The sequence below is a fragment of the Xyrauchen texanus genome, chromosome 35 (genome assembly GCF_025860055.1).
Source record: "Xyrauchen texanus isolate HMW12.3.18 chromosome 35, RBS_HiC_50CHRs, whole genome shotgun sequence".
NCBI classification, from domain to species: domain Eukaryota; kingdom Metazoa; phylum Chordata; class Actinopteri; order Cypriniformes; family Catostomidae; genus Xyrauchen; species Xyrauchen texanus.
In genome coordinates, this window is record NC_068310.1 from 18,518,356 (window position 1) to 18,536,864 (window position 18,509).

Sequence of the window (18,509 nt, forward strand, 5' to 3'; positions counted from 1 at the left end):
GGTGCTGTACCAGCCAAATCAATTCCATTGGATTAACGGAGAATGGTGTATAAATGCAAAGATTTGTTTATATATTTACACCAATCCACACAGGGAGGAACATGCTGTTGGTTGGCGTCGATGGACCCAAAGTTCCCTGTGAGGAGATCCTGGTGAAGCACTTGGGTAACCGCCTCTATAATGTGTCCTACCAGCTGAAGGAGAAAGGAGAGTACATCCTGGTGGTTAAATGGGGTGATGAACACATCCCTGGGAGCCCATACCACATAACAGTCTAATGGCTCTCAAACAAATCCTCCAACTCTATGGCTCCTGCAAGTGTCATAAACAAATACATAAACATTGAAAACTCACTGTCCTTCTCTCCCGTATGATTCTCTCTTCCAATATCTTGCACCACTATTCAGCTTTCAAGTTAGAGGGTGTTAAAAAGCACCTTTTCACTGTATGCCAGTTACACTTTGATCCTATTATGTTTGCTGCATCCAGTAATGTTTTAAAGCAGAGAGTGTCCTGGTGGCTTTTGCTCCCTGTGTTGGTTTACACCAGTTTGTTACTGATTTTGTCCCTTACGCAGTGTAGCTGCGCTACAATGTTTTGCCTGGTTTAGGAGACCGCTGTGCCAGCCGTAATTGTAAAAAGGAACCATTGCTTAGTAGCAGGAGAAATGGATGTGATTCATCTGCTGAATTGGCACATACTTGTAGGCTTTTAATTTGCAGTTGGGTGAAGTAGAGCTTAACAGTGCTTCATCCCTCCTGTACCTTTCACATAGACTGAATTAACACTGGTGCCATAGCTCTGTGGATTTGCCCTTTTGTCAGTGTGTTTTGAATCTTTTTTTCTTTTTTTTCCAATTCAATCAACATTGTCAAAAATGTCTGTGGGGTAAAAGAGGCAACAATGTCAAAATTAGAGACCTTTGAAAAGAGGGCTTGTGCAAAGTGATTGTTTTGGCAACAGTAAAGGGAACTTGCTAAAGGTGTAATGAAAGGGAGATTACAGATGCATGGTGATTTGTCATGGGTTTATTGTTAATGTATGTAAAACACACTAGGAATTTGTTTTTCAAAAGATCACATATGCTCTCACTTGTCAGCTCATTAGCTCTGTGCCCGAATGCCATTTGTATAATCAGTATTTTAGAATTAAAAAAAATAAGTAAAAAATATTAGATGTCTAAAGTTTTGACTGTTACAGTATTTTGATACACAATAAAGTTGTCTTAACTATTTTTCTGTCAATCTAAAGATGTAAACTGTCTTAATTTTCTTGGACCTTTAAAAAAAAAAAATGTATCAGATGCAACAACTTTTAATGTATGAGTTTATTGATATTAAGTTCAGACATATTCCACTGGTGTTATGAGAGATTTATATTTGAGGAAGAATAAATAAAAATATGATTTTTGGGTGTTTTGCATATGCTAGATCTTTGTGAACTCATATGTACAATATAAAACTTTGGTGTACATTTCAGTTGACAGCTCCATCTATTTTAAAGTAAAAAAATAAATAAATTATGTTTTCCATTTTGAGGACACCCAATCTGGTGACTTAAGTTAAAGTTTCAGAAACTACCCTCGGGAATGGGGGCTTGTTGAAAATGCACACCTTAACAAACGGAGTAGTTTAAAAAAAAAAAAAAAAAAAAAAAAACATGTTCCTGGTAAAATCTTTTGATTAGTTTGTTCAAGTCTCCAGTCAATGCCTGTTGCTTTTGCCCTGTCCCAATACCCACACTTGCAGTCTTGATACTTAAAGGATCAGTTCACCCAAAAATGAAACTGTGCTTATTTACTCACCCTCAGGCCTTCCAAGAAGTATTTGAACTTTATTCCAGTGCAAGTGAATGAACACCAATTTTTGAGTCAAAAAAGCACACTTAGTCAGCATCAGAGTAATCCACTCTACTCCAGCCGATCAAGTAATGCCATCTGAAGTGAATTGATACATTTGTGTGAAAAACTAATTGCTAATTAAAACTTTAACAAACAAAAATCACTTCCTGTCAATAATGAATGAATCGCATCGCGTGATATCACATTGGCGTGTGCGTTCACACAAGATTTCAGAAGTTCCACTCTTGTTTATCACAAAGGAACGTACTTCACGTGAGAGTTAGGTCAATTCAAACGGCTACAGAGAGCTGCTGGAAGCGCAGATTTAAAGTTGATACAATTATAATTGGCAATTTGTTTTTCACAAAAATGTATCGATTCACTTCAGAATACATTACTGATCAACTGGAGTCGAGTGGATTACTTTGATGCTGACTAAATGCTTTTTGGACCGTCAAAAATTGGTGTCCATTCACTTGTATTGGATGAAGCTAAAAACCTGGGATACTTTCCTAAAAATCTTAAATCCTGTTTGATGAAGAAAGGTCAAATACATCTTGAATGGCCTGAGGGTGAGTAAATTATCAGCAAATTAGCATTTTTGGGTGAACTTCCTTTTAAGTGTGTGTGCACGTGGCACCAAGTATTCAAGACTGTCCCATGTCAGAAACATGCCAAAGCTCAGTGCACTTAACACACACTAGCTTGAATACCGCTTTGAATGTGAAATTATGATCGCCAAGGAGACAGCTGTCAATATATACAGTGAAAAAGGAGACATTTGGTCTGTTCTCACCCAAAACCAACTGGATTGCTTTAGAAGACATTGATTAAACCACTGGAGTCGTATGGATTACGTTTATGCTGTCTTTATGGAGCTTCAAATTTCTGACCATCGTTCACTTGCATTGACCAACAGCTGAATATTCTTCTAAAAATTGTCGTTTGTGTTCAGTAGAAGAAAGACAGTCATACACATCTGGGATGACATGGTAAGTAAATGGTTGAGGGAATTTTCGTTTTTGAGTGAACTATCCCATAAGACGCTCTTGTCTAAACTCGCCTGGGCAGCAGGACGGGGTGTGAGGAAGTGATCCATGTCTCCTCCTTCATGAACGCGAGTGCGACACGCCCCAGCACAGCGAAGCACCTTTCTGCTCCAGAAAGAATTCGTGGAAAGCGTTGTGAGGTAAATTCATTAAAAAAAACATTATTTTAATAAATATCTATAAATAGGTGAGAATATAAGCAAGCTGTTGATACTGCAATGCGATGGTTTCCTTTCATTGCTAGTCGTGCTAAATGCGTTTTAAAGCCGTGACAGTGTAGTTTCGCTTGCTCGTACGTAAGAAATAAGTTTTCCCCAAAATATTTTTCGTCTGAAAAGCGACTGTGTAATAATTTAGGTTGCTTTCACCAAATGCGTTCGCTGTAATGTCTTTGGATCTGACAGGATTTCATTATTTTCACTCGACATTATCGATTGGTCGTTCATAAACGAACGAAACTTTTGTGTGATTCGATATTAAAGTATCGATTATGATGTGGTATCAAGAATATCGATCCTCACATAAAAATATCGTTGTTGTTTTTAACTAGTGGTCTTATTATTTAGAATTATATTAGCAAATTGTTGCATGGCATCGGACATTTTTTTTCCTTCCGCTCATCGTGACGAAATGCTAAAATTCACCAGCAGACAGACAGCGCTCACTAGAGATGGGCGATACCACTATTTTTCGTTTCGATCCATTACCGATGCTTACGGTGGCCCAGTAGTGCACAACACAACGAAATTCAAAAAGCAAACATAAGTTCGCAACACAACGGAAACAAGCCACAACACAACGGAATAGCCACAACACAACGGAAATGCTCCCGACCACTAGGGGAACAGGTGGTCTCCGGAAACGGTAAATTGCTCTCAATCTCCCATGCGTTATCGCTGGCGGTCTGGATTAGTGATGGGCAATCCGGCTCTTTTTCGTGAGTCGGCTCGTTTGACTCAGCTCACTGAAAAGAGCCGGCTCTTTTGGCTCACAAACGGCTCTTTAAAAAAAAAAAATGTTTTCTCTATGATAGGTGTGAAAACAATTCTAATTCAATTATTAAATGAAATCATACTCGCAGTGTCTCACAATTTCTTTAAAAATGCATTGATTTGTTATGAAAAAATAATACTATTAAGCATTTGCATTAGAACTTTTTAATGTATAGAAACAACATTCAAAACAAATACAATCTGAACATAATAGAACCCATATTAAAGAAAAAGCTGTTTCTCGAAGCTCCGCTAGCTTCACAGTTGGGTGCACAGTTCGCATGCTGGTGTAGGTTGTGCGTAGAACCGGCTTTATGCGATATTTTTTTTTGGCAAATTCTACACTGTGCTTTAACATTGTCCACATCATTAAAGTGGTTCCAAATGCTGCTGTGCTTCTGACTCATTTTCCTGCATTTGCTTTGTTTTCACATGTGTTTTTCCTCTCCTCTCCTCCGAGTTTGACGCTGTGTGTGTGTGTGTGTGTGTGTGTGTGTGTGTGTGTGTGTGAAATATCGGCTTTTTAGTGCTGACGCTGCCCCCTAGTGGTCGGGATCATTTCCGTTGTGTTGTGGCTATTCCGTTGTGTTGTGGCTATTCCGTTGTGTTGTGGCTATTCCGTTGTGTTGTGGCTTGTTTCCGTTGTGTTGCGGCTTTTTTGCGTTGTGTTGTGGCTTGTTTCCGTTGTGTTGTGAACTTATGTTTGCTTTTTGAATTTCGTTGTGTTGTGCACTACTGGGCCACCGTAGATGCTCCTATTAAATTACATTTATAGAAATTCTTTGGATAAAATTAGTAACTTTATTATTTACTTAGATATTTTATATATGTATGGGCCTAAAAAGAAAATGATTAGACTGCTTTTGTTTTCCCTTTAATATTTAGTTAGTATAAGCCACATATAAAACCTTAAAATTAACCATAGATATTATTTTATGGTTACTATTACTAAAACCAAGTTTTAGAATCCATATGGATACTACAGAAATTGTATCAAAACCTTTGTTACTGCCAAAAAAAAACCTGGTTACTACAGTCGTGGCTAATACAACATTATTACAGTAAAGCTGATGCGAGTCATGTGAAAGACCCTTAATTAAGATTATGTAATTTAAAAAATAAAAAATAAAAAAAAATAACCTAAACACCTCTTAAAGCAGAGTGCATGATATACATTCACTTCCTGGTAACTATTGTAAACTATTGTTATCACTTGCCTGTACATGTGTCTGAAACTGTGGCATGTCAGCATTTCAAAATATGCCAAAAATGTAGTTTAATAAATGTCTTATCAAATGATCCAGTGGAGAGCACAGATTTATGCATTTCAATTTCATAACAAAACTCCATGAAATTTTTAACTAAATTAAATGAATAAAAACTCAATGTATTTAAATCGTATTTTTTTTTTTAATAAAACTTACTAAATTCAATTTGAAAAAATGTAATTATGAATTTTGTTTGTTTGAGTGAATGAAATTCTATCCATTTATCAACCTAAATAATGTTTAAGACAACTTCACTTATATCCATTATCAAAACACAGCAAAAGATAATAAACCACTGTACTCACATTTCGAACAACTGAATGCACCAAGTGCTGGTGTTAAAACTCTTGTCTTGAGGACCGCATCTCCACTTACGTTTGCACTTTTTAGTTACTGAATTTACATAATTCATTCATCCTTATCCTAGGTAAAATCCTTTTCTTAAATTCATTTCCTTCTTTTAGCCTTTGAGCTCTGACTGAATTACATAGCAGAAAAACAAAATTCTAATTAGGAAAATAGAGCAGTTAATTGGCAAGTCAGTGTAACTCCTGTCCCGACCTTCCACTGGAAATGTTCAATTACTCACTTCAAATAGTTTAAGGATTCATTTGCTTTATTTATTTAGCAATTTAGTTGAAAATATAGGCTTGCAAAAAAAAAAAAAAAAAAAGTTAAAATACATCTAAAGACGATAACTTAATTATAAAAAAAAATGGTTAAAATACAACATTTTGACAGAGGGTGTGCAGTTGTCTGACTGAGGGGGCATTGCTTAAATTAAAACCTAAAATGACCACTCAAATGTAACTTATTGTTATTCAAGGTTATGCCAAGAACAGCTCTAATAAGCTAAAACAAACGACAGTACATTATTATTTTATAAAATAAAGGTCAGTCAAACTGGACAATTGCAACTAATTTGAAAGTATCTTCAAGTGCAGCCGCCTAATCCATAAAGTGCTGTTATTAAGCTCTCATGAGGACCGCCTAGGGATGGGCATTCATCAATAATTTGGCATTTGAATTTTAAGATAATAAAAAACTTGAATATTCTATTATTTAAATGAAGGTAATAAATGAGAAAGAAAGTTGTAAAATATTTTTTTTAGTCATAAAGGTTGCATCACCATTTAAAAAAACAAGCTTCTAATTATCGAAAACAAGCATATATTATGTTCTGTGTTTTTTGTTGTTGAAAACATTTAAACATGCAATGCGTGAAAGCAAAAAAGTAAATAATGAAAGCATTTAAGCTCATACAAAGCGAAGAAAAAGAAAGTCTCGGATGCCATGTTTGTAGTTTACAGAAGCATCACATGGATTACGTTGCTACGGGGATGCTGCTTTCTGACGAGTTGCACATATAGGGGAGTAAAGGGTACACTGCTTGTACAGTACATTTAAACAGGAACCCAGCTTTCTTGCAGTAAGCCACATTCTCGCAATATCCCAGATTTTGGTGTCCATCTAAACTAACAGAACGGTTTGCTCATCAAATGTGATGAACTTGTGTCCACACCCAACAGCATCACCCACTGCATTCTGTTATAACTGTGTTTTAGTTTGTGTGTTCAGTGTTTAACATTCATCTCACTGTATATATGGCCAGCAAAGCAAAATTTGAATAGTATTTGTACTTTTTGAATACTTATTTAAAAACTAATACTCAAGTATTCGACTACTCGTGCACATCCCTAGGACCGCCACAGGAAAGTAACATCCTGAGTTAAACCTACTGCAGAGGATAAGCTCATTAGACTTACCTGCCTCAGAAATCTGAAATTAAATGGGATTGCAGCAAAAAGAAGTTAAAGAAACTGACAATTCTGATCATCAAATGTTCAGAGACTGCATGAAAAAGGCTTTCATGGTCAAATTTAAGCAAACAAATCACTACCAAAAAGTACAATTACCTAATATGAGATGGTTTGGGATGAGACGTATCGCAAAAATGACAGAATAACAAGATTGTGCAACGCAATAATCATGGCAATGGCTGTCTACTCTGAAGAATTAAAAATATATTTGGATGTCTTTCAAATGTCACTTTTTGCTACTACATGATTACATATGTTTTATTTCACAGGTTTGATGCATTCAATATAATTGTACAATGTAGAAAATATTAAAAGTAAATATAAAACCTTGAATGATTATTATTGTCCAAACCTTTGACTGGTACTGTATATCGTTTTGCATTATGCACAAATATTCTTAACTCCAACATACAGTATGCTAAACATATCAGTCATTTGAAATACTCACTGTCCTCCTATTACAAAAAGAAGGTTAATTTTGGAAATGCAGTTCCCTATTCAACCACTAGTTGAAAAGAAAGGTTGTGAAAGTTTCGCACTGTCCTCGTCTATTGAAAGACTTTGGTTTTGTGCCTCTATCTCCTTCAACAAAAAAAGGTGAAGGTAAAACCATGAGGTATCTTAATTTTGGACATGCAGTTCCCTATTCAACCACTGGGGTAATACGAATGGTTGTGAAAGTTTCACACTGTCCTCTATTGAATGACATTGGTTTCGTGTCTCTATGTCTTTCAACAAAAAAGGTATTACAAAAAGTCCCTTACTTTCCGCTGCGACTGGAGGACCTCTTCCCGGGGTAACTCACATGGCAAAGGTTTCTTAACCTTGCTAGAAAAAGTTGTTTTATTTTTAGCAGTCTGAGACTGTGAATATTTTTATACATTCTTCTGCAGTGCTCATTGTTTCTCACTAAAAATCTTCTAGGTGACATTGATTTTGTTTTGAGACAAAAATAAGCTTGCTTATGGGGCCTGTTTCTCATTGGCCCAGAGATATATACTGCAGCAGTAGGCCTGAAGTTATTAGGACCTCCTAAATAGAATCTTACTATGTAAAATAAGGATTAGCAAAGCACAATTATCATCAGTTAATTCTGCATATTGACTTGTTTTATCATTAAGCTTCTCATTGTTGCAGCCATGTCCTCACTAATTGATAAGTCTGATAAGGAGATCGGCCAGCTGCTGGATGAGTATGGTATCAAGCATGGACCCATAGTAGGTAAGTGTTGTGTTAATTCACTAATTCAAGGACACGTCTCATTTTATCAAGTCAAAACGTTTTCTATTCTTTTTTTCTGTGAATTTGGCAAAAGTTGTTTTTTCTTTGTTTTGCAGTTTCCACACGGAAGCTCTATGAGAAGAAACTGAAAGATGTCATGGCCAAAAATACCAAACCATCCTCATCTGACAAGACATACTACAGAGAAGAACGTAAGGTTTAAAAAGCTGGCTTTATCATCATCCATATTTGGGGTGTAGAATTACACTTCTAAAACTTGATTTTGTTTTTATAGAGGAGGAAGTTGAATATGTTACGTATCATCAACAAGCTGCAAGACATGATGGATTTGGTGATATGTGAGCTATAAATGTATTTTATTGAAGATGTTTTGCAATAACCTGCTTCACATTATATTACCGTAGTATAATTATAATTTCTATAAAAACTAATTGTCTTGCTGTTATCACAGATAATGTTCTGCACTTACTGCATGCTTATAGTGTTTGTATATATGATGTCTCCACAGCACAAGGAGGTCAAAGGTCGCTGAGGCAGATTTCTCCCATGAGTGAGATTCATTCATTCCTTTTTCATCTCACTTTAAAGGAATGTTCTGGGTTCAATACTTGTTAAGCTAAATTGACAGCATTTGTGGCAAAAGGTTGATTACCACAAAAAATAATTTCGACTCATTCCTCCTTTTCTTTAAAAAAAGCAAAAATCAAGGTTACAGTAAGGCACTTACAATGGAAGTGAATGGGGCCAATTTATGGAGAAAAAATGTGACGCTTATAATTTTATAAAAGCACTTGCATTAATTCTTCTGTTAATACTTATGTATTATTTGAGCTGTAGAGTTGTTTAAATTGTCATTTTACAGTCATTTTAGGTATTGCTGGAATTACATCATCATGGTAACAAAGTTGTATAACTTTACACAGAAAAGGTTAGTACGTGATTTTATTACACAAAAATCATGTTTGAGTATTAAAAAAAAATGGCCCCCATTCACTTCCATTGTAAGTGCCTCACTGTAACCCAGATATTTGCTTATATTAAAGAAAAGTAGGAACGAGTCGAAATTACTTTTTATGCCATTATGTTACAAATGCTTTCGATTGAGCTTAACTTGTATTGAACATGGAACATTCCTTTAATGGCTGAATTATAGACACTGAAATATGGTTAGAACAGAATGCTTACACTAATTGGATATATGATGTCTTTCCCCAGCACACGGAGTTCTCAGTTTACTGGCTATAGAGATGACGTAGACACTACCCATGAGTGAGTTTTTATTAATTTAATAAAATTCTATATAATCGTGTTATAAGCAATATACTGCTTTTATTCTGATGTTATTGATCCTGTAACAGCCCTAGAAAATAATTGAAATCTCCTTCCTGTCTATTTTGGAGGCCCATTGTCAGCCAAACTCGGACAACCTATCAGAGTTCTTCTCGCCTAGGCCCGTCAGTTTCCAAATCCAGCCAGCATGTTGCCAGCCCAGAGTTAAACAAATCTGGGGGTGTGCCAGGGTGGCTTCATGTCCTAGTGTTTCTAATCATTGTTATATTTCTTTATTATGTGTACTCCTATATGGAGCCTGCAGAAGAGGGACCCTTTAAAAAGGTTCAGTAAAAGTAGTAAGAGGTTTAATATATGTGCATCAACCCCTACCAAAACTGATTCAGTTAAAGAACAACAATAATGTGGCCTTGGTGAAGGGCAAGTATTGGTAATTTGTAACATTGTTTATGAGGTCCTGTGTCTTTTTATATTGCATTAGCATATGTTATCAGTTGTACAACCATGAACTTACAAAATCTGCAATTTGAAGCTTTAATTTCATATATTTGCAATGCCTGTTTTAATGAACCCAACAGGATCAAATGTAAAAGTGTGATGGATTTTTTTTTTTTTTTTGCCTTTTTATGAAAGAGAAAATGAATTTGTATTAAAATGTATTTAATTGGGGGTATTTATCACAATTTGGTTTTATAAGTGTACTTTAAAGCCTATTAAAAACTGAACGTACAGTGCATATTATGCAGTGGCAATATGTTTACTACATAATTATTCTGTAAAGCACAATTTTTTTTCAAGCTGATTTGTATTCACTATTTTCTTAGTATGCTGAAAATGTTGTGGATACAAAGTTTCATTAAACATTTTTAATAAAATGTAATTAAGTGCTGTGCTTCTGCTACAGGTCACAGTTGTAATATACACTCACAACCACGTTATTAGACACCTACATATTCATGTGATTATCTAATCAGCCAATCGTGTGGCAGCAGTGCAATGCATAAAATCATGAAAATACAGGTCAGGAGCTTTAGTTAATGTTCACATCAACCATCAGAACGGGGAAAAAAGTGATCTCAGTGATTTTGACTGTGGCATGATTGTTGGTGCCAGACGGGTTGGTTGGAGTATTTCTGAAACTGCTGATCTCCTGGGATTTTAATGCACAACCGCCTCTAGAGTGTAAAGAGAATGTGCCAAGTCTCCGGATGTCATGCTCCCAAGTAATTTTTTTTAGTCTGGAGCTCTGAATGTCTTACATGCAGACTGTCCTGAAAGTGATTCTGTTCAGGTCAAGTCATATGTGAGCAATTCTTGCATGCTGTTTGAAAGAACAAGCTGCAGGGAGTGCAGAATCGGGCTTAGTGCTGAAGAAAAAGGGATTTAAAGTCAGCAATGGCAGTATCTCTGAATTAATGCAACACATAAAGGAAATAGATGTTCAGACAAAAACACTCATGGCATTATTTCTTGATTTCAAATAAAATTCTATTTATGAAAACATCACACACTAACAATGTTTTCTGCTCACTGGGTAGCTAATTTTCCATCAAAACTTATTCTACACCATATATACAGCTGGCTGCGAATGTAACTGTGATTCTATGACTGAGTGGAAGACAGCCAGAGGCAGTACTGAAAGCACTAGTTGAAAACTCTTGTGTTTGTGCTTTGACCAAGAATCAAATTAGAGAGTTACATTTACATTTATGCATTTGGCAGACGCTTTTATCCAAAGCGACTTACAGTGCACTTATTACAGGGACAGTCCCCCCAGAGCAACCTGGAGTTAAGTGCCTTGCTCAAGGGCCCAACAGTGGCATCTTGAACCCCCAACCTTTTGGTCAGTAACCCTGAGCCTCAACCACTGAGCCAATGAGCCACTGAGAGTTGTCACCTCAGTGATCGTGGTACGTCCATCAGAGAGAACAAACGAGTGCAGTGAGTTGTCTGACTGTCAGCGAACACGTCGATGTGTTCGCTGACAGTCAGACAACTCAGTGCCCTCATTTGTTCTCTCTGATGGACGTGCCATGATTACTGGGCCTGGGTGCACTGCCTCACGATTGGCTGGACGTGACATTGTATGCTTTCCCCCATTACCACAGATTTGGATAACCCTGTACTATCTGCTGTCCAATAAGTCAGCCGTATCATCTACATCACCTCCAGGTGTAGTCTCCAATTTCCCTGTAACACCCTGACATGTGAGAGAGCGTCTGCGGCATGCTTGAGCGTCTGCGGCACCTACCTACTGGGCAGGTACGCAGATCAGACGGAAAAGTTTCCTTGAGCCCATATCAGCAGATTGTGAGCTACTTGAAGTGCACTCTGTGACCTTGTGACCCCTGATGACTGATGTAGAAAACTGTTGTCCGTTCACACCAAGACATGTTTGTCTCTGAGCACTGTCTAAAAATGGAGTAGAGTGAGAAACACTGCAGTCAATTCTAGAAAGTTTATATGTGCTGTGCACAAAGCCCACTCCAAGTGCAATACACTCCTCTCCAGCACCAGACTGCACCCCATCTGAGAAGACTGGCATCCACCCTACCCTGCAGATGGAGGGCTCAGTGGAACTCCTTTGAGGAGGAACTGCTTATGTGACCATGGAGCTATGTGATTTTGACCCTTGATATTTGTCCTGCACTGGACACAACTGCTTCTGAATGAGAATGCATTGGAATGGTCGCAGCCATAGCGATCCCAGTGGCACCACTGCTGTTGCCATTGCTATGAGCCTCATTTAATTAATGTAGCATTGAGTGTGGCCCACCTGATGATGCTTCACTTCTGTCAGAATTGAATGTACCCTGTCCGGTGTGGGGGAGGCCAGCATCATGTGAGAGTTGAGTGTCAGACCTATAAAATTTGTCCCAATTCACGGTGAACCGCAAAGCATAATATGGTCCAGCAACTGACGAGATTGATCCATTGCCTGCTGTGGTGAGGCAGCACAGACAAGCCAATCATCCAGGTATGGCAATACTCTCATGCCGTTCCTTTGTAGTGGTTCCAGTGCAGCCTGGACTCCCTTAAAAAACTCTTGGTGTCAGAGAGAGGCCAAAAGGGAGAACTCTGAACTGAAATATTTGACCCATAAAATGAAAACTGAAGGAATTGCCTGTGTTCCGGAACAATTGGAATATGAAAGTAGGAGTCCCTTAAATCTATCGTTACAAACCATATTGAAGCATAAAGGCCTGCAAAACATCTGCCGTGTGCAACATTCAGAATAGCAGGAACTTTAGAAAATTATTAAAATTCCTTAAATCTACGATCGTCCGAAACCTGCTGTCTTTCTTTGTGACCAGAAAATAAGTGGGAAAAAATTAGCTTGGTTCTATTGCTCCTTTGCACAGCAACACCTGAACTTTGTGTGAAAGGGTGTCTACCTAGTGTAGATTGTGAACTACATTGGATCTCATGGCAGTGTGTACAGGGGGTCGACTGCAAAACTGTATACAATAGGTAGTCAGCAGCCACTGGTTTGTTGTTATTGATCCCCAATGAACCAGCTGACTCTCCGTAAAACAGCCCACAGTCGACCTTACCACATCAGAGCTCCTGTCTCCACTTGTCTGTAGACATGGGTGGCCGACGCTGGGAGCCTTGGTGTCGCATGTGAGGCTGATGCCCCTGTAGTAAGGTGCCACCATGTCTGGCAAGAGGAGGTGTAGGTTGGGGGCTCTGACAGCGAAACTGATGAGGAGGCTTAAATGTAGGCTTTGCACCAACATTCTGATAGCAAGCAACAGGGGTCGCCAACCAAACCTGGCACTGTGCTTGCACTAGAGTTTCCAAAGCTGTGCCGCAGTGGTTGGAAATGACACCCATCACCTACAATGCAAGTTCAGTCTGATCCTTCACTAAAGGGTCAGATGATGTTGTACTCAGGGTGGAGTGCAATGCAACAAGCATGTACGCCAAAGAATTAGAAACATGACCAAGACATTGCACCAAAAAGAGGCAACCACTGACATCGCATCAAAGTCCTTTTCTCCATGCATAGCTGTGATGATGCCGAATATCTCAGACCAGATGACGCGAGAGGTGAACTAATCATTTTTGTTTCCTGTGTGAGCTATGCATAGCGTATACGACTGTCACGTGACAAAAGAACGAACGACTCCGACCAAAAGAGTTGAAAGGTGAACTAATCATTTCTGATTCCTGTACAGCGTATATATGTGGTTTTCCCGTAACAAACAAATGGAGGTTGTGCGGCCAACACAAAATGAACGAATCACTCTCTAAGACTACTCGTTTCTCTGAATCTCACAAAAAATTAGTCCAAAATGAACGAATCGTTCATGAACGCCCCATCACAAATTAGTGCGAGCAGGTCAACCGGGCGCTCCTTAAAATGTGAGCTCTCATGACAAATGCATAGCAGTTCACATGCGCGATTAATTCGGGCTTCCGTTGATATCGTTGTGCATGTGGCCCATTTTTATTTGAAATGGCTATTTTAAAGTACCATGGAGCAGTTCAACCATCATGTGAAACGTCTTGACAATGCCAACATTCTGAATAGCACTAATGAGGGAAAGAGAAACACCTGCTCAGCACCAGCATCAGTTATAAGACTTTATACATACACATCAACACCGGTACTAACATTTATCCCAGTAACCTGTAACAGAATCAGCTTCATTACAACTGTGGAAGTTGTAGCCAAGAAAACGACTTGGTTACTAACGTAACCTCGGTTCCCTGAGAGGAGGGAACGAGTATTGCGTAAGTAGCTTACGCTATGGGAAAACTCCATTTCTCGAGAAATATTGAAGTCTTTATGTAAAACGCATTGCAGCTGCACAGCAGACAGCAATGAGCGAGGCAGCTCGGTCATTGGCTGTGCTGCGGCAACTTGCTCGAAGCAATGACGGGGCGACTCTGAACGCGCAACCAATGGCCGGCCAGCGCTCAGAGCCCACCAAGATGGGCGTGGCTAAGGCTATATATTAGGCGCCCGTCATGAGAGTTCTTTAGGTTCAATCGACTGAAGCGACTGACCAAGCACAAGCACGGCAGCTTACGCAATACTCGTTCCCTCCTCTCAGGGAACCGAGGTTACGTTAGTAACCGAGTCGTTCCCTCTCGAGAGGTCTCTCCTATTGCGTAAGTGGCTTACGCTATGGGAACACCATGCAAAATGCCGTGCGTGCTGACTTCGCTCTATAAAGCCAGAGGCAGATGCCTGAGCCTTAAAGCAAAGTGATTATTCAACGAGCCGGCCAACGGCGAGCTATATAATGGGATAATACAGAGCGCCTTTGCCCCAAGGTGGCCCATGGTGGGGCGCTCATTGTAAAAACACAAGCACATATCTCATGTACTGATTTGTCTATTTACTGATAAGCATAAAAAACCCTCTAAGTCAGTCAGAGACGGACCTTATAAGGGAGGAGATAATGCTCAGCATATACGTACTCCAGTTCATACTACAGTCAGGCTGATAGAATGTTGGAATGCAATGAGGGGACCTGTAGGTTATAAAACCTGATAAATGTCGAAGGCGAGGCCCAGCCTGCCGCCACACAAATATCCTCAATGGGTATCCCACTCGACCACGCCCACGAGGAGGCCATGCTCCTCGTAGAGTGAGCTCTGACGCCTAAGGGGCATTGAAGGCCCTTGGCGTCATAAGCCAGCGCTATAGCATCTACTATCCAGCGCGATATTCTTTGCTTTGAAACTGCGAGACCTTTAGTGCGGCCGCCAAAGCATACGAATAATTGTTCCGTCTGTCTGAACGAGGCAGAACGTTCCAAGTATACTCTGAGCGCCCTGACCGGGCAGAGTAAATTAGCGTCGCTTTCGTCTGGTGGAGACGATAGCGCTGCCAGAGATATCACCTGTACTCTGAAGGGTGTGGAGAGCACTTTAGGAATATACCCGTGCTTTGGCCTAAGGACAACTCTGCAGTCGTTAGGTCCAAATTCCAAGCAAGCAGCGCTTGATGACAGCGCGTGCAGGTCGCCCACTCTCTTGACTGAGGCGAGTGCCAGCAAGAGCGCAGTTTTGAGCGAGAGCTGTTTAAGGTGCACGGTTCGGAGAGGTTCGAACGGGGCACTCTTGAGTGCGTCCAGGACCGTGGCCAGGTCCCAGATCGGTACCGAGGGGGGGGCGAGGAGGGTTCATCCTCCTAGCGCCTCTTAGGAAACTAATGATTAGGTCGTTTTTCCCTAATGAGCATTCTTTATCAGGATTGTGTGACGCCGCTATGGCAGCCACATAGACTTTGAGCGTGGAGGGTGTGCGGCCCGCCTCCAGCAGCTCTTGCAAAAAGGCGAGTACACTTGGTATCTCGCACGATTTGGGGTTCAAGCTCTTGGTATCACACCAGTCACTGAACACTTTCCACTTTTGGGCATATAAGCGCCTCGTAGAGGGCGCTCGTGCCTCAGTGATGGTTCTCAACACTCTGCTGGGGAGGTTCTCTGGAACCCGTTGAGGGGCCATGCATGAAGGGCCCACAGATCGGGGCGGGGATGAAGAATCATCCCGTTGGCCTGCCTGAGGAGGTCCAGCCTCAACGGAATCGGCCATGGGGCAGATTGCATCATCTGCATTAGTTCTGGAAACCACGTCTGGTTCTTCCAGAGTGGGGCTACCAGGAGCACTGCACATTTCACCTCCCTGATCCGACTGATGACCTGAGGTAGCATAGTGATCAGGGGAAAAGCATACAAGGGGCGGCTCGGCCAGACTTGGGTGAGCGCGTCCGTGCTCTTTGAGAAGAAAAGAGGGCAGTGCGCATTTTCCCTGGAGGCGAAGAGGTCGACCTCTGCCTCGCCAAAGGTTTGCCATAACCACTGAACCGTCAGGGGGTGGAGAGACCATTCTCCTGGGAGAACTTTGTCTCTGGACAGCATGTCCGCTCCCTGGTTCAGGACGCCTGGCACATGCGCTGCTCTCAGCGAGCGCAGGTTGTGCTGTGACCATAAGATGAGCTCCCTGGCCATAGAGTGCAGGGAGCTCGACCTGAGTCCACCCTGGCGATTTATATACGATACTACCGTCATGTTGTCCGTTCGGACCAGGACGTGTTCGTTTTTCAGGTACGGAAGCAGGGCTCTGAGAGCCAAGGCGACCGCTTTCATTTCCAGACAGTTTATATGTAGGCGCTTTTCCGGGTTTGACCAAAAACCGGAGACAGGCCTGCCCTCGTAAAGGGCCCCCCATCCTATTTTGGAGGCATCTGTCGTGATCATTTTTCTCCGTGTGTTCACGCCCAGACTCACGCCAGTTTGATACCAGTTGACGGCCTTCCAGGGCGTCAGGGCTTTTATACAGCCGTGATTCGCTCTGATTAAAAAGTGGCCCGAGCGCCACGCGTGAGTGGGGACACGGCTCTTGAGCCAGCGTTGGAGAGGACGCATGTGCAACAATCCTAGCTGGAGTACAGCTGATGCCGAGGCCATGAGACCGAGCATCCTTTGAAATCGTTTGACGGGGGCGCGCGCGCCCGCTCTGAATGATGTTGCAAGGCGCCGAATAGCGAGCGCGCGCTCTGATGAGAGGCGCGCCGTCATCTGCACTGAGTCTAGCACTATTCCCAGAAAAGAGATATTCTGGCTGGGGGATAGCACGCTCTTTGCAAAATTGATTCTCAGACCCAGGCATTCTAGATGGCTGATAATCCAAGATCTGTGCGTCGTTAACTGACTCTCTGATTGTGCTAGGATTAGCCAATCGTCGAGGTAATTCAGTATTCGCACTCCCCGCTGTCTCAGGGGGGAAAGTGCTGCGTCCATACATTTCGTGAATGTACGGGGGCCAATGATAGGCCGAATGGTAGTACTGTGTACTGGTATGACTGTCCCTCGAAAGCGAATCTCAGAAATGGCCTGTGATGAGGCGCTATCGGAATGTGAAAGTAAGCGTCTTTCAAATCCACTGATCGAAACCAATCCCCAGGGCGAACTTGCGCGAGGATATGTTTGGTCGTTAACATTCTGAACGAGCGAATCATTAAAGCTTTGTTCAGATGTCTGAGATCTAGGATGGGGCGGAGGCCACCGTCTTTTTTCGGAACGAGAAAGTAGCGGCTGTAAAAACCCGCCTCGCTCATAGAGGGAGGAACAGTTTCTATAGCGCCCTTCTCTATCAGTTTGAGCACCTCGGTGCGTAGAACATGTGAAACATCTTTCCTCACTTTCGTCTCGACCACCGCTGAAAAGCGGGGTGGTCTGCGAGCGAATTGAAGCGAGTAACCGTGTTTTATTATGTTCAAAACCCATTTCGGCATGTCGGGGATTTTTTCCCATGCTTTTGCTCGCACAGATATGGGCTGAATGCTGGCTGGGGGCGTGTCGCAGTGACGTATGGGCCCTGCCGGCGATTTGCCTTGTGCTAACAGTGAGCTTACAGCTCTCAGAGGCGCGGGAGCGCGCTGAGCAGCTTTGTTGAGTGCCGAGTGCAGGGGTGCGTGTGAGATTACAGGCACGCGCGCTATCTCCGTAATGCTCGCAGCATGAGCTGGAGAAATGTTTGAAACTGTATAGACAGTGTTTACGGGTGGGGGTGCATACATTGTAATAGGCACGCACGCCACTTTCATAAAGCTTCCCGTTCCTAGCGGGGAGTTTCTTGGCTCGCGCGTCGCATCTGTGATGCTCGCGGCATGAGCCAGAGAACTGTTTGAAACTGTATGGGCAGCGCTTATGGGTGGGGGTGCATATACCGTAGTAGGCCCGCGCGCCATTTTCATAAAGCCTCCCGCTCGCGGTGGGGGGTTTTTGGGCATGCATACAGTGTTTGTGTGTAGGGGTGCATGCATGACAGCAGGCACGCGCGCTACCTTTATAGTATTTCCCGCTTTTACTGGGGAAGTGTTTATAACTGTGGAAACAGTGCTTATGTGTAGTGGTGCATACATGACAATAGGCACACGATCCACATTTATGGGGCATCCAGCTTGAGCTGGGGACGTATTCGGCACTGTTTGGACAGTATTGATATGTGGGAATGCGCACTTTAGTGTGGACACGTGACCCCTTAGT

The 18,509-nt window shown here is 41.5% G+C and overlaps 2 protein-coding genes across 5 annotated transcripts in view; both read left to right on the forward strand.

The window, feature by feature from the left end:
• The window catches only part of LOC127628511 (filamin-A-like), a 51,792-nt gene extending 50,370 nt beyond the window's left edge, over positions 1-1,422 (forward strand). For all 4 annotated transcript variants that reach the window (XM_052105299.1, XM_052105301.1, XM_052105300.1 and 1 more), the window contains one exon: positions 94-1,422. In XM_052105299.1, the coding sequence (XP_051961259.1) occupies positions 94-278 (185 nt within the window). In that variant the 3' untranslated portion in view covers positions 279-1,422. The remainder of the gene's footprint in view (positions 1-93) is intronic.
• Positions 1,423-2,913: 1,491 nt separating this feature from the next.
• Positions 2,914-10,547, forward strand: LOC127628975 (emerin-like). Its single transcript, XM_052105976.1, has 7 exons — positions 2,914-3,029; positions 8,107-8,190; positions 8,307-8,402; positions 8,486-8,549; positions 8,720-8,761; positions 9,427-9,480; positions 9,612-10,547. The coding sequence occupies exons 2-7, from the start codon at positions 8,109-8,111 to the stop codon at positions 9,832-9,834; spliced, it is 561 nt and encodes a 186-aa protein (XP_051961936.1). The 5' UTR covers positions 2,914-3,029; positions 8,107-8,108; the 3' UTR covers positions 9,835-10,547.
• Positions 10,548-18,509: the final 7,962 nt, after the last annotated feature.

What these genes read in the sequence shown, in the direction of transcription:
- LOC127628975 (XM_052105976.1), top strand. Translation starts at nt 8,109, where the DNA reads ATGTCCTCACTAATTGATAAGTCTGATAAGGAGATCGGCCAGCTGCTG. An exon ending in GACATACTACAGAGAAGAAC is followed by an intron (nt 8,403 to 8,485) that starts GTAAGGTTTAAA and finishes TTGTTTTTATAG; the next exon opens with AGGAGGAAGTTGAATATGTT. An exon ending in GAGGCAGATTTCTCCCATGA is followed by an intron (nt 8,762 to 9,426) that starts GTGAGATTCATT and finishes GTCTTTCCCCAG; the next exon opens with CACACGGAGTTCTCAGTTTA.